Source organism: Primulina tabacum, chromosome 13 (genome assembly GCF_025594145.1).
Source record: "Primulina tabacum isolate GXHZ01 chromosome 13, ASM2559414v2, whole genome shotgun sequence".
In the NCBI taxonomy this organism is placed as follows: domain Eukaryota; kingdom Viridiplantae; phylum Streptophyta; class Magnoliopsida; order Lamiales; family Gesneriaceae; genus Primulina; species Primulina tabacum.
The window spans coordinates 30684183-30699471 of record NC_134562.1 but is presented as its reverse complement, the minus strand read 5'-3'; the positions used below and the strand labels follow the sequence as shown (position 1 = coordinate 30699471).

The following is a 15289-nucleotide window of genomic DNA, read 5'->3' as shown; positions in this document are numbered from 1 at the left end:
TATCTGTCGGACAAAATAATCCTTACATGACTGATTCTCTCCAAAATATTTTAATGGTCCGAATTTAGCAAAAAAAAAATTCATTTCAAAAGGTTCGATCTTTACAAGAGAAACATGGAAAGGCTTGTAAATTAATAAATTAAGCACTTTATTCATTTGCTTTGGTGCAATTTTGAACGTGTGAGCAAATCCCCTTACAAAGTATACAAAGTACAAAGGCCACCGTCGAGAATTAGCACATGGGAGGACGGTCCGCTGCCAACTTTGCTCCATTCTCCGGCGGTGGTTTCCTAAACGTTGTGCTCCCGAACAAGAAGAACCCCAGGGTGTGCCTGGCAACAGCGACTATAAAAACGCCGGCGTTGAAAGACATGACGGCCAGCATAACAAGATAAGCCAAACCAACCCTCAACGCGTGCACGACCGTCTGCACCATCCCCGACGCAACCCCGACGTGGCCCGACGTTTCTCGGAGGATGCTGCAATGAGACAGCCACTCCACGAAAAGGGCCAGCAGAAAGACAACTACCAGGGCGAGAATGTACATGCCAAGACGATCGTAGCCGGGCCACCCGGAGAACAGGATCTCAACGTTCTTTCCCCAGAAGAAGGTCATGTGCATCAACATGTGACCGGGATTCATCATCGTCATGTTGTCGTTGGAAGCGCCGCCGCCGCTCGGCGGAGACATGCCGTGCATATGGTCCCCGTCGTTGATGTCGGCCGCGTGACTTGAAGAGTGAGATTTTGGTCTTTATTTTGCGAGGCTCATATTTCTTATATAGACAGATATTTTGTTTTGTTTTTTGCGGTTAGTACAATAAATTTCCGGATAATACAATGAAGAAATTATTTTCATAATTTAATCTTAAACCTTTCTAAGCTAATTAAAATTTTCTCTAAAGACGATTTCATCGATCAATTTTGTGAGACGAATATTTTATTTCGATCACCCATAAAAAATATTATTTTTTATGTCAAAAATATTATTTTTCATTGTAAATATAGATCAGATCGATCAATCTCATAAATATAGATTTGTGAGATATGTCACTGTAGACCAACGCCCAAGAAGACTACTGATATTTGGGTCATCCATTAAAAAGTATTATTTTTTATGTTAAGAGTATTACTTTTACTGTGAATATCGGTAGGGTTGACCCGTCTCACAGATAAAAATTCGTGATACCATATCACAAGAAACCTACTCTAGTTGTTATGTGAACTTATTGTTTAATTACAGTTGACCGAATTATATTTGTTTTTCGAAAATTGCGTAAATTATTTCTTATGTGATATTGCAAATTTAGTTATTCACGTTTGACTTTTACTAGTTTTGGTCAAGTTTTTTCAGTATTAGATCGTTGTCTTTCTATTTTTTGTTCAATTTTAGTCTTTTTGTCTACGTGGCACTCGTGATGCAAACTGATATAAAACTAATGTGTTCAGTAAAACGTAAGTAATTATATGAAAAAATGACATAAAATTGCAAAATAATTTGTCAAAATTGCCGAAATTATAAAAGATATTGTACTAAAACTAAATTATCGTAACATAGTTTGCACTATCAAAACATTCTTGCAGGGTGGGCCGACACATAACCCACAACAACTTATCATTTTGGTGGGTGACAACATTATCAAGTCAATCTGTCTTTTCTATGTAATGGGACGGACCAAGTTCAGCAAATCTAGCCAATTTTGTGTTGAATTTCGTAGATCAAGATATTGTCAACTCAACTCACGTATATTTTGTGTGACGGGACAAATCTAAGTCATTTTGAATATTCTGAACATTGTGGATGGAAATCACAAATATCCAAACAAAAGGGCGTAAAAAACAATTTCCCCATTACAATTGTACAAACGCACCATTGTAATTTGGCCTTCACCTGTTTATTAGTATTTGTCCTATATATTTTAACTCTTAACATATAACATAAACCTCATATGTATCCGGTTTATTCGATACTATTTTTGTGGGTACTGTTCTGATCCATTCATATTTTGCCATGTGTGAATTTTTTTTTTAAGATTTGACCAACCTACTCGAATCCAAATGAAAAATACTTGTGACGTGTCATTCATCAGCTAGTTCAGGATAATATACTTACCGCCAGCCATCGATCTAACCAATCCATAAAGTCGTCAAAACAGGTATGACAAATCATAGAAAATAAGTGAGTTGTATTAATAGGAGCCCGAAAGCGGGTCAAACAATCACCCGTTTGGGTTGTAGGTCAGGATAGAGTTGGCCTACCATTTTTTTCTTTTTTAAAAAATTTTATTTCTAATGTTTTATATATGATAGAAGAGTTTTTGAAAGATTTATATTATTTACATTAATTTATATACAATTATGAATTTTGAAAGATTTATAGATACAAACTTCTCGCCCTTAGTTACCTCATTATTTGATTAATTATGTGTTAAATGCAAAAAATAATATCAGCCATAATCAGCAATTAAAAATCACACTTCTTCAACAGGAGCAGGTCTCTTGTGAGACGGTCTCACGGATCTTTATCTGTGAGACGAGTCAATCCTACCGATATTCACAGTAAAAAGTAATACTTTTAGTATAAAAAATAATACTTTTTCATGATTCAAATAAGAGATCCGTCTCACAAATACGACCCGTGAGACCGTCTCATACAAATTTTTCATTGATATGTACACAATTAATAGGCTTCACCACTTCATTCAACCATTTCTTCAACATATTGAATATAAAATTTAGTTTTTAAGTAATATATATTTCTAATATTACAATGATTTAGTAAGAAAACAAACACACTTCAATTACCTTAAAAAAATAGAAATATTTCTCTAATTTATAGAACCTTTAAAATACAACATTTTTGTGAGACGTTCTCATGAGTCAATTTTATGAGACAAATATCATGTTTGGGTCACATTACTTATTATTGTAAATATGAGCATGATTGACTCATCTCACAGATAAAAATCCATAAGACCGTCTCACAGAAAACCTACTACATTAACGAAAAAAACCCAAGTATCATGCTAAGAAAAAAAATTATAAATAGGAGAAACATTTTTATTTGTTAGGTAAGTGCTGATTAGGTTTGCTTTCTCTCGCGTAGCGTTGACTAAGCGATAAAAAGTTGAGGTCTTTTTTTTTTTAAAATATTCTACAAATATCTGAAATGAAAATTTAGCATCGAGTTAGTTTTTAAAACTAGCCCGTAAATAATTTTAGTTCCAAATATATCCTTTAGATTATTTTCATAATCACAAACACATTAAATTGAGTTGATATGATAATATAATTATGAAAATATTACATATTTTTTAAAATAATTTTTTTGTTTCATTTGTTTATTAATTGAATTTTATTTTATTTTATATTTATTTATTATATATTAAAATAAAAACTTTAATAAAATCATAAATTTTTAGTATGAATTAGTTATTAGTTAGTATATATTTAATTTGTAGGGTGTTCTGTTTAAAAAAAGTAAATATCATTCCCATTTTGCAAAATGCATGTGAATCTACTGCCTCAACTAAAGTTCTCGGATTCATTCTTTGCTTTCTTCAGTAATTTTTTAAAAATGAAATAATAATAATAAGAATAACTAATTAAATAAATTAATAAAAATGAGAATCATCATAAATAGTATAAATCGATAAAAATAATAATGGTAATTTTCATTGAATAATAATGGTAAATATTATTCTTTTAACTAATTCTAATTATTATCAAAAAGTTTTAGTCGGGTAATCCCCTACGTTTTTAACTATCGGAGTCTCGCCGGAACGACAAGTGTGCATCTTGATCCATTGTCCCGCGTTCGCCTGAATTTTTCTAATTAAGATAGCGATTTTATTTGGCATGTCATATATATTTATTTAAAATTTTAAAATATTTAAACTATGTAATGTATCCTACAAAATCTTAAAATGTCTAACAAATATTCGAGGCAAAAACTTGTGTGAGACGGTCTCACGGGTCGTATTTTGTAAGACATATCTCTTATTTGGGTCATCCATGAAAAAACATTACTATTTATGCTAAGAGTATTACTTTTTATTGTGAATATAGATAAGATTGACTCGTCTCACAGATAAAGATTCTCGAAACCGTCTCACATGAGACCTACTCAATAATTAAATAATTGTTTTGTGTTTTAATGAAACTTAAAAATCGTTAGTATAGATATCAATATACTAATTCATGGATCCATACTTTATAATTCAGTCACATAACCATATAATTGAATGAAATATTTATGTTTCGAATATGATATTGAAAGTACTTGTATATTTTTGAAGAAAATATTTTTTGTCATTATTCTTCCTAACATAAGTTTTGTTCATGCTCTCTAGATGTATGTATATAGCCTTTACACATTCAAAACATGATACGGGTATTAAGTGGATAAATCATGATGACTCATTCAAAATATATGATATATGAATGATCACTTATTATGGATGATCACTCAACACACATTAGATGAAAACATTACCGATATAAATTCTTCGGACGAACCAATCTATATTTAAAAATAAAATTAATGATTTTGATACAAAAAATGATATTTTTCATGCATAAATAACATATAAGACTAACAAAATTGACACTAAAACAATTTTACAAAGATTTTATTGTGATTATTAAAAATATAAATCTTCTAAAATTATTTCGCAAATGGAATCATTATAATTAGAAAAACTAATACATAACACCATACGATTAACAGCAGCTCATCGGAGGAAGATCGGTGGCCTTTCCGCCACTCGCCGTCGCCGGTTTCTTGAAAGCCATGCTCCCGAAGAAGAAAAACCCTAAAGCATGTCCAGCGATAGCCACGATAAAAACGCCGCCGTTGAACGACATGACGGCGAGCATAACAAGATAAGCCAGGCCAATCCTCACACAATACACGAGAGTCTGCAGCATCCCCGCCACGGCGCTGTGGCGGGAGGATTCGCGGATAGTGTTGCAATGGGACAGCCACTCCACAAAAATGGCCAGCAAGAAGACCACAGCAAGTGCAAGGATGTACATACCAAGACGGTCGTAGCCCGGCCACCCGTCGAATAGAATCTCGGCGTTTCTGCCCCAGAAGAAGGTCATGTGCATCATCATGTGACGGTGACCCATCATCGGCATCGTGATGTTGGATGGCGCAGGCATCCCTTGCATATTTCCGCCTCCGTTGATCTCCGCCGTGTGATTTATGTGCTGGTTTATATTTTATGGTAGATCAATGGCCGCTTATCAGGAGAAATGGTCGGAGTGGCGTGTGAGTTTGTTGGTAATTGGGATCATTAAATTGGCGTGATCGTACATTGCAGTAAATTCTTGGGATTTGGGAAGTACTGAAGTACATTATATATTTTTCATAAAGGAAAAGGTAACATTATTTTAATTTTAACAATCTTAAAAGTAAAAAATACGCACAAATGGCGTATTTACAGATATACTATTTGTGTTTGAGCAAAAATTTGTGTGAACTATTATGTCGTTTTTTGTGAGATAGATATCTTACTTGAATCATTCATGAAAAAATATTAGTTTTTATGCTAAGAGTATTACTTTTTATTGTGAATATCAGTAAGATTGATTCATATCAAATATAAAGATTCGTGATATTATCTCATAAGATACCTACTCGAACCCAAATTTTCAGAGCCGAGGATGTGTTCCCCTCGATCGAGGAAATTTTAAAGGAAAGATCAGGTTCGAACTCAATCATATATTACCGATAGTACAAAATTTTCAATTCAAATCATGAAATTTTTATAATCAAAATATGAATTTCAATTTGTTGTAATTTAAATGATTAATTTTAAGTCATATTAATTATTATAATTTAAAAAATAATAATTGATGCTTGATATAAATTGAGTAAATATTCTAAATCATCGTAAATTTGAATTAATAAAAGTACTGATCACAAAATTAAAATAAACTATCATATACTGTGACAAATGCGACTTTAAATAACATATTAATGAAACCATCTCTTTCTGGTCAAGTGAATTAAGCATATGGCGTGCGACGTATTTTAAATGGTGCATTTTGGCATTAATCAAAATGTTCTCACGTCAACTTTCAGACTCCATTTTCACAAGTCATTGCTAGAAAAATATATAATAGTAATAATTTATATATATATATATATACCAACCGTGTCAACTCTAAACTAACCAATAAAATTTTCTCACCTATTAAATGTGATTAAACATATTAAAATTGTATGTATATATAATAAGTGAGTGTCACGTCATTGGTGACAAAAAGGTTGACACAGACAATGAACAACATATCAAAACTATATATATATATATATATATCAGCATTCTTGTATGGGAATTAGTTCGAGTTTTCCTCCAAATGCATCTGGAAGTTGAGTCTCATCGATATCTTGGAGTAAGGTTGATTGTAGATTTTTGTCCTCCACGAATATTATCTGGAAAATCATGCAAATTAACATAATCAGAAATGCATATGCTCGTAGATCCAGAATTAATTAATTTTAATAAAATTTTATATATAAGAAATACATGTATTTAACTGGTATATATATTTTCTGCAAAAAATTTGATCAATAATTATTCATGATAAAGCAAGATTTTGGTTGCCGAGATGATTTGACTTGTAATTATTGCATTGTTCCTGATTGTTTTGAAGTCTCGACCTTTGAATTTATTTAAACAAAACTAAAAAAATAATCAAATCTACGATATTAATTATTTAACTGATTAAATAAAAAAACATTATATGATATATTGGTTGATAATTTGATTAATAAAAAATTTCGTCATAAATAAAATCGCCAAAAAAATATTCTTTCAATGTTTATTTATAGAAATAATTTTGAACTTTCTGGGTTGGATATATATTCTGTATTTGGTCCAGAAATTGCATTATTTTGGTGCAAAACTCGCTCTTGAACAAAGCTCGAAAAAATGGGAGAGGAGAGAAATGTGACCTTTTTCTTGGTGTTTTTGTCAATAAATGGGTAAACCATCTTCCATGCTGTCATGAAGACGTAGGGCACATGAACTATAAACAACTTGCCTAGTCTCTCCGGATAGCAATCCTGTCACCAAATCAATGCTATAAATATGTTAATCTTAACAAAATCAAATCCGACATTGAAATCATATTATTACTAGTTACGTTGAGATATAAGTTTCTTACATAAGATTTTGCAACATACATAAATCATTTGGTGCGAAGGATAAAATCGCATATATTTGTTTCATCTAACGGTTAGCTCGAGTACTATAGTAATTAAAAATAACCATGTTATCCGAACCATTTATCATCCTATCACGCAAACCACAAAGTTGCATTATTTGGCATCTTCTCTCTTCCCTCTTCTAGTCTTTTACAAGGAGATCACCAAAATTTTGGTAAAAAAAGGAAACAAGTTGAGGGATTCAGATAACCATGAAGCAGAGCAAGGGAAAAAGAAGTTTTCTTTAGCCATAAATAAGTAGGATCGAATGGAATAGGTCAATTTTGTATAGGCCAAAGTGTTTTTATTTAATTTCGAGCTACGTGGGATCAAATAATTTCCACTTAGTAGAGACATACACACGAAAACTTCAACCTCTTCCTAACAAGACGAACCTGTAAGATCGTTAGAGCTGCAAGATATCCTCGAATATCGCTGTTAACATAGCCCCATCCTTTCAAGTCTGCAATGGCAGTGAACTTTTCATGCCCACTCGGCATTCTGAGAAAAGGATTCAAGAATCAATGGCTGCATAAGCAACAAGTTCAATTTTTGACACATAGAACCTATAAGGCCTGACGTGAACAGAACCAAGGGCGAACCGTCCTGTGAGGGCAAAACACATTGGAACGTTGGAAGTTTTTCTAAAAATATTAGTTTCAACCTCCCCAAACGTACCCCCTCTGATCCAAAATACAGGGTCCAAAGCCAGATACAATCTTTTGAGGCATAAAACAAGGACTTGAATCAAATTACCTAGCGCAGATTTTATCAAGAGTGTAGGTGACGAAACCTGCAAAACAGAAGCAAGCACATAGAGAAACTGAAACATTATAGCACCACTACTTCAGCACAATAACTATACTAAGAATGCCTGTGATGTTACATACGCTTAAACTCATCGACGCTCGTGGGCTTATGTCGAGCAGCAAAGACGACCACGATTGGGCGTCCGGTCTTATCATATCCTTGCATGAATAGCTTATTGTGGCCAAGATTTTCTGCAATTTCGGATGGAGATATGCAACCATTTGGAACAATATCCTTCTTCCATTTAAGATACTTGATGAACATGGCTGTCGCCTTTTCAACATCAAGATCACGAGCTCGGAGAAATCTTCGGAGCATCAGGTCATCGATATCCTGCAATCAAACAGTTAGCAGCTAGTGCTATACAAGCCCTCTTCTTCACTGAAACAGCAGTCTTTTTACACCGAGATTACATGCTGTTGACCACAAATCACAATTTCTACAATCATCAAATTTACTACACAACAGTAGAGTAGATTAGCCGGTTGAAAAAAAGGGTTAGATCCAGCAATTTTGTCTGAGAGGAGACAAGTGGAAACGAGATTAAAAACACAGATATACATAAAAATTTGATTTCTCTTTGGCCCCTTCGCTCAGGTCTCACCCCTGGTGCAAATCTTGGCCGGCATATCAACTAGGAGGTCAACTCACATTTACATGATCAAGAACACAACATTGCCAAGATCAACAAGATCAGATGGACAAAAGAGCAGTAAATTCACAACCCATTTAGATACTTTCCAAATAAGCGTAGCAAAGATAGAAAATATAAAATAAAGACAAAATCGGTGACTGAAAGTGAGAAAAAAGATAGAACCTTTGCAGTGGGATCCTGCGCTTCGACAAGGGTTCGCATCATCCGAATCTTGGTGGGCTCATCCTGCTCGGAGCTGCGGCAATCCTGCTCTTCTTTTGCTTCTTGTTCCTGAGCACTGGATGTAGTAATCTGAATGGACTGCCATTTCTGACGCAGATATGAAGCCATCTTTGCCCAAGTTTTCTTCCAATGGAGGCCAATTTAGTCTAGAGATAACAAATCTTGAAAAACTCTGCACCTAATTGTTTCTACTTTTTGGATGATAACGTTAGGCTTTAGGGCCTAGATGGGGAGCTATTGAAGCAGCGTTGTACGGGTTTTTGGCAGGTTATGTTTGATTCTTAGCTTTGATTACGTTCATATTCGTTGGTTGGAAGTTGGACCATTATCACGTACTCCATTGTTCAAAGATTGCTCAAGCTTCACAATAGACTTACCGATGATTCTCCAAATTTTATCTCTATATAAATATTTATTCACTATGAAATCCATTAATTCAACTGTGAAATAATCAACATATATTTAAACATATTGCGTATAAATCAATGTCAATCTCACATATTTCTGTTATATGTATTTATCTTTTTGAATTATATTCTTGACGTTGATGTGCAACTGATATGATTAATTTAGATCTATTTTGATTAGTATAATGTCACGTTAATAATTTCGATGAAAAATGAAAATAAAAGACGAAAACTTAAATTTGACGATATATCGAAATTACAAAAAATAAATATATATATAACATCAAAATGTAAGTTTCTCATAAGAAAATTATATAATAATAATAGTAATAATAATAATATGAATATCTTGTGAGACGGTCTCACGAATTTTTATCTGTGAGACGGGTCAATCCTACTGATATTCAAAATAAAAAGTAATACTCTTAACATAAAAAGTAATATTTTTTCATGGATGACTCAAATAAGATATCTAGTCTCACAAAATACGGCTCGTGAGACCGTCTCACACAAGTTGTTGTCTAATAATAAAAGAAAAATTAGCCTCAAAATCATAACCATTTTAAAAATATTGTTAGATAACCTAACTTTGAAATGGTTGATGCTTAATTAGGTATGTTTCTCAACCGATGAGAGTCACGTCCTCTCATATCATGTACATGCCCCTGTTGATTTTGTTACTATTTTTTTAAAACCAGATATAACATTAATATTAAATGTCTACATCTATGATTTATGAAGAAAAATCCTCTTACGACCCAAGATGATACTAAAGGATGAGAGAGTGCATGATGTGCGATACAATGAGCCACAGAATTTGCATTGCGGCTAATATGTTCTGATAAAATGGAATTTCTCGTCAGTAATGATGTCATCAGACTCACGATTCTCTGTTGCAAAGTTCACTGTTGTGAGGAAAAGGAAAGAATTCAAACCTTGCATAGATCGCTAAAAGAATAGTCATGATAAATAACATTGAGTTCGACAGTAAATATAGAACTTAGTTGGAGAATACATCGATCTAGTCTACTCCGCTCTCAGATATCCAAAATGATCATAAATCATTGTGCCTAGAATAAAGCGATCATTCACCTCGTCAAACTCCGGATAAACATCTAACCTGACGTGTCCAAGCGGAAGCTTGACCCATTTCTTGTCGAGAATAAACTGAGTATCTTGTGACTGATTCAAGCTAGTAAGTCTAGCATTTTGGAATTCTTCAAAATAAGGACCAACCCGATAAACATAATCGGTTGCCGAAGCTTGGACCGATCATGCTTCCATCTACACATTTCTTTCCAGATTGCCCTAGCAAACATAGCAAAATACTCAAATTCATAAAGCGAGAGAGTGAATATCACAATCCATAAAATTCCACTCAAAACAATTCTTCAAATGAGGCTGATACTCACGGAAAATTTTGGGGTCCGCTTCCAGCAAATGTCACTAGTCCAGACGCAGGTTTTGAAATTACCTTGAGCCTGAAATCACAAATATGATCGTTAGAAGGGGGCGAGGAGGGTGTCCTGGCGTAGCCCCTCCGACGCTCAAGTCAGAGACTGAGGATATATGGGGGGAGTAGCTAAGAGTGCTGCTGAAAACAATATAGTGAATGAATCAACCGTATGCTCAAACCTGGTATTTATAAGAGAATACATGGGCCCTGATGGGCTTTCCACCCAAATGTGGTATGGGCCTCCAAGATGTAATCCGGGCCTAGGAGGCCCATGGGGTATCACCAATCTCCCCCTCCTGAGTCGAATTGAATCGCAGGTTCGAAGTTCGATTAGTTGTGCCGTCCTCGAGTTATCAGGTGCGAGTTGTGCATTTTCTTCCAGTCATCTATCAGTCTCCAAAAATTTGGAAACAAATTAAGTCGCAATCATGTTCAATTTCACTTCTTCCCTGCATAATTTCTTCTGCACTTCACATACGTTCCACCATCACAACCCACCTTCTTCTCCCTACACTTGCGCTCGTTAGCTCGCCCAACGCCCGCGCGAGCGCCTCCGCCACGCTCGCCTAGCGCCCCTGCCATGCTTACCCAGCGCTCGCCCAGCGTCCGCCCGAGCGCCTCCGCCACGCTCGCCCCTCGCCCCTGCCACGCTCGCCCAGCGCCCGCACGAGCGCCTCAGCCACGCTCGCCCAGCGCCCCGACCACGCTCGCCCCTCGCCCGAGCTACCCGGACGCCATACTCGCCCAGCGTCTGTCCGAGATCCTTCGCCACGCTCGCCCAGCGCCCGCACGAGCGCCTCAGCCACGCTCGCCCAGCGCCCCGGCCACGCTCGCCCAGCGCCCGAGCGGCTCCGCCACGCTCACCCCTCGCCTGAGCGCCCCTGACGCCACACTCGCCCTGCACGCCTTCGTGCTCGCCCAGCCACCACCGCCACGCTCGCCCCTCCGCCACCACCACTCTCGACCTCGTAAGCCACTGCCCAAGCATGTTGCGATTTTTATTTCGAAGAGGTTACAATGGAGATATTCTCTTGTGAACGATCCCCGCGACCTGACCCGGTAGGTCGATCCCCGTAATTTTCGCAGCGGCAAACATAATTCGTTATCGACGAACCGAATAAATTTTTCTAACACCTTCTGCCCTCGTCGCCCCCATATTCAAGGTTCCTCTACTAAGCTTTTGAAGGAAAATAATTCTCACTTTCCCGTGCCCTTGACTCATCTGCTAGAATAATCCTTAGCAGGAAAAATGAAACTTCAACCTCCTCACTATCTAACTCCACTGCTAGGCGATGTCTTAGTAGGAAAATAAAACTCTCACCACATCATCTCATAACTCATCTGCTAAGCTGGGCCTTAGCAGGAAAATAAAAATTCTTCACCCTCACCCTCTAACTCCTCTGTTAGGCGACGCCATAGCAGGAAAATAACATTTTTTTTCTTCCAAACTCTGCTCCTCTGCTAGGCGATGCCTTAGCAAGAAAATAAAACTCTCACCTCATCATCTCGTAACTCCTCTGCTAAGCCGGGCCTTAGCAGGAAAAATCAAACTCTCACCTCATCATCTCATAACTCCTCTGTTAAGTCGGGCCTTAGCAGGAAAATAAAATTTTTCTCCTCCCAACTCTGCTCCTCTGCTAGGCGATGCCTTAGTAGAAAAATAAAATTTTTCTCCTCCCTAACTATGCTCCTCTGCTAGGCGGTGCCTTAGCAGGAAAATAAAATTTTTCTCCTTTCTCACTCTGCTCCTCTGCTAGGCGGTGCCATAGGAGGAAAAATAAAATTTAATTATACTCCTCCACTCTGCTCCTCTGCTAGGCGATGCCTTAGCAGGAAAATAAAATTCTTCTACTCCACTCTGCTCCTCTGCTATGCGACGTCTTAGCAGGAAAATAAATTTTTCTCATTCACAACTCTGCTCCTCTGCTAGACGATGCCTTAGCAGAAAAATAAAATTTTTCTCCTTAACAACTCTGCTCTTCTGCTAGGCGGTGCCTTAGCAGGAAAATAAAATTTTTCTCTTTCCCAACTCTGCTCCTCTGCTAGGCGATGCCTTAGCAGGAAAATAAAATTTTTCTCTTTCCTCACTCTACTCATCTGCTAGGCGATGCCATAATAGGAAAATAAAATTTATTTCATCCTCACAATACAACAACATCCACGAACTTAATATAAGAACTTGGCTTTATTAAATTTCCACTGATAACACAAGACAAATTCATAAACGAAATACAGCAAAATTCAAGTCAAGATTAATATTCTCTAAGGTGGTAAGCGTTCCTGAGCCTCTTTAGAGCCTTGCCCGTACGCATTCTCCAACTTTCATCTCTGCTCCTCTTGTACCTCTCCACAGGACAAAGTTACCCACTTCTTCCTTTCCTAATCATGTTAAGCTCCACACGCGCTCTTTTTCCCTCCTCCCTCACTACCCCTTCATAACATCGACGTGCGACTTTTTGGTCCCCGCACAAGAATCCAACTCCTTTTTCCTACAGGAAACTTAAGCTTCTGATGATAAGTGGAAGCTACGGCTCTGAAATCCTTCAGGGATGACCATCCTAGATTCCATTATACGCTGAAAGGGTATCCACCACGGTGAACGCTATTATTTTTGTTACCCGCCGAGGATCAGTCCCCAAGGATAGGGGAAGCACAATCTGACCCAAAGGCGGGATGGCGTGTCTTGCAAACCCATATAGCGGGGTGGAGACCGGCTCAAACTCAAATCCTTCCACCTTCATTTGATCCAACGTGCTCTTGAACAAGACGTTCACGGAGCTTCCATTATCAATAAATATCATTGCCACATCATAATTGGCAATGGTGGCCGTCATCACCAAGGCATCGTTATGTGGAGTCACAACGTCTCGGAGATCTTTCGCCCAAAGCTGATGATGGGGTCTTGTGGTAAGTGTGAACCCCTAGATATCTCAAAGTTCTCCAACCTTCTCCTATGTGCTTTCCGAGCTCGCCCAGAGTCTCCATCAGTAGCACCGCCCGAGATAATATGAATCATTATTCTTTTAGGGTGGTTATCTTCATTCGTTTCCCTCCTCGGTTCGACGGGCTCCTGAAGGACATCTTGACCTCGACCTTCCCCTCTCTGCTCCCCAACCCCCCTGATTTATCCATGGAGGGCCTTGACCACGTCTAGGGGACGGGCGAGACCTCGGTCGACTCCCGGATGCGGATCCTTCTCGTCTGTCCCGCGAAGGCCATCTAGCACTGCACTCAACCCTTCATGACTTCTCCCACCTCCCCGCGGGCTCCCTCACCTCCATCACCTCATCACGACTCCTATCCAGGGGAACATGTGATGAGAATTGTCTTCTACTTCTAATTCTGTGCCTCCTCTCTTTCCCCCGCACCCCTCTTCCTTCTTTCTTTCTCCGCTCCCTCAACTCTACTTCCTCCGGGCCGGTTCTCCATCCTTCTGTGTCGCTGGGTATCCTATAGATTCACATATTTTTCCAGCCCGAGCCAACAGATCATCATAGCTCGACGGAGGTTTCTTGACCAATGACTTGAAAAATTCTCCTCCCCTCAGCCCTTGGGTAAAAGCACTTATCATTATGTCTGGGGTAGCCGCTGGTATCTCCAGTGCCGCACTGTTGAAACGCTGGACAAATTCTCGCAAAGTTTCAGCCTCTTGATCATGAACAGGCTCAAATAATTTTTCTGATGTCTCTTGCTGCTGGCGAACCGGTGCAAGAAAGCCGTAGAAAACTCCTCGAATGACTGTATGAAGTTGGGCTGCAGGGTGTTAAACCATTGCTGGGCTGACCTCACCAACGTGCCCAGAAACACCCTGCACCGGACTCCATCCGAATATTGATGCAATAGAGCCGCATTCTCAAATCTCCCCAAGTGTTCCTCGGGATCAGTATGTCCGTCGTACTCTCCCACATTCGACTGCCGGAAATTTGGAGGAAGCCCTTCTTCCAAAATGGCCAGTGAAAAAGGACTTCCCCTCTTGGGGGTCGGTGCTCTGCTTCCCACCTGCTGTCTCAGCATCCGTATTTCCATCCACATCTCTCTCATCTCCTCATTCCCTTCGCTTGGGAGGGATTATGTCTCTTCAATCCTACTCTGCTGTCCCTCAACATTTTCCTCTCGCTCCTGGCGAGTGGTCTGCTCTTCAGCGAACATAGATTCTTGGTTCCTCTTCATAGCTTCATCCACTGTTCGAGTGATGATTGGCCCAGCTGCTCCAGGGTCAAGTTCCCCACATTCTCATTGGGACGGGGTTGCTCGGCCCTAGTCTTTTGACGAGGTTGTTCAGTTCTGGTATCTTGACGAGGTTGTTCCTGCCTCGCCTCAGCATGAGACTGTTCGGATCCCCTCTGAGGGCGCGACGATGCTGAGGTAGCTCTTCTACTCCCTCTCTTGCCTACCATCTCTATGTCTCAACTCACAGACTCTCACAGACAGCGCCAAGTGATACTCACAGAAAATTTTGGGGTTCGCTTCCAGCAAGTGTCACTAGTCCAGATGCAGGTTTTGAAATTACCCTGAGCCTG

The 15289-nt window shown here is 38.3% G+C and overlaps 3 protein-coding genes across 3 annotated transcripts; all 3 read right to left on the bottom strand.

Annotated features, from left to right (window-relative positions):
• Window positions 1–131: 131 nt before the first annotated feature.
• LOC142521998 (copper transporter 6-like) lies at window positions 132–691 on the bottom strand. Its single transcript, XM_075625174.1, has one exon. The coding sequence runs from the start codon at window positions 689–691 to the stop codon at window positions 233–235; it is 459 nt and encodes a 152-aa protein (XP_075481289.1). The 3' UTR covers window positions 132–232.
• Window positions 692–4541: 3850 nt separating this feature from the next.
• Window positions 4542–5222, bottom strand: LOC142522718 (copper transporter 6-like). The gene has a single exon (XM_075626254.1). It carries the CDS (start codon window positions 5173–5175, stop codon window positions 4723–4725), a length of 453 nt encoding a protein of 150 aa, XP_075482369.1. The 5' UTR covers window positions 5176–5222; the 3' UTR covers window positions 4542–4722.
• Window positions 5223–6253: 1031 nt separating this feature from the next.
• On the bottom strand, window positions 6254–9310 carry LOC142523208 (SEC14 cytosolic factor). The gene is made up of 6 exons (XM_075626881.1): window positions 8847–9310; window positions 8110–8362; window positions 7976–8012; window positions 7615–7720; window positions 6968–7078; window positions 6254–6445 (listed from the first exon to the last, which is right to left on the bottom strand). Exons 1-6 carry the CDS (start codon window positions 9012–9014, stop codon window positions 6329–6331), a joined length of 792 nt encoding a protein of 263 aa, XP_075482996.1. The 5' UTR covers window positions 9015–9310; the 3' UTR covers window positions 6254–6328.
• Between the last annotated feature and the right edge of the window lie 5979 nt (window positions 9311–15289).

Bases quoted from the DNA above. Each gene is read 5' to 3' on its own strand.
- LOC142521998 (XM_075625174.1), bottom strand. From the start codon at position 691: ATGTCTCCGCCGAGCGGCGGCGGCGCTTCCAACGACAACATGACGATG.
- LOC142522718 (XM_075626254.1), bottom strand. From the start codon at position 5,175: ATGCAAGGGATGCCTGCGCCATCCAACATCACGATGCCGATGATGGGT.
- LOC142523208 (XM_075626881.1), bottom strand. From the start codon at position 9,014: ATGGCTTCATATCTGCGTCAGAAATGGCAGTCCATTCAGATTACTACA. The intron at 8,363-8,846 runs GTTCTATCTTTT...GTTTGATTGCAG, and splicing joins CGCAGGATCCCACTGCAAAG to GATATCGATGACCTGATGCT. The intron at 7,079-7,614 runs GTTCGTCTTGTT...ATTTGGTGACAG, and splicing joins CAGCTCTAACGATCTTACAG to GATTGCTATCCGGAGAGACT.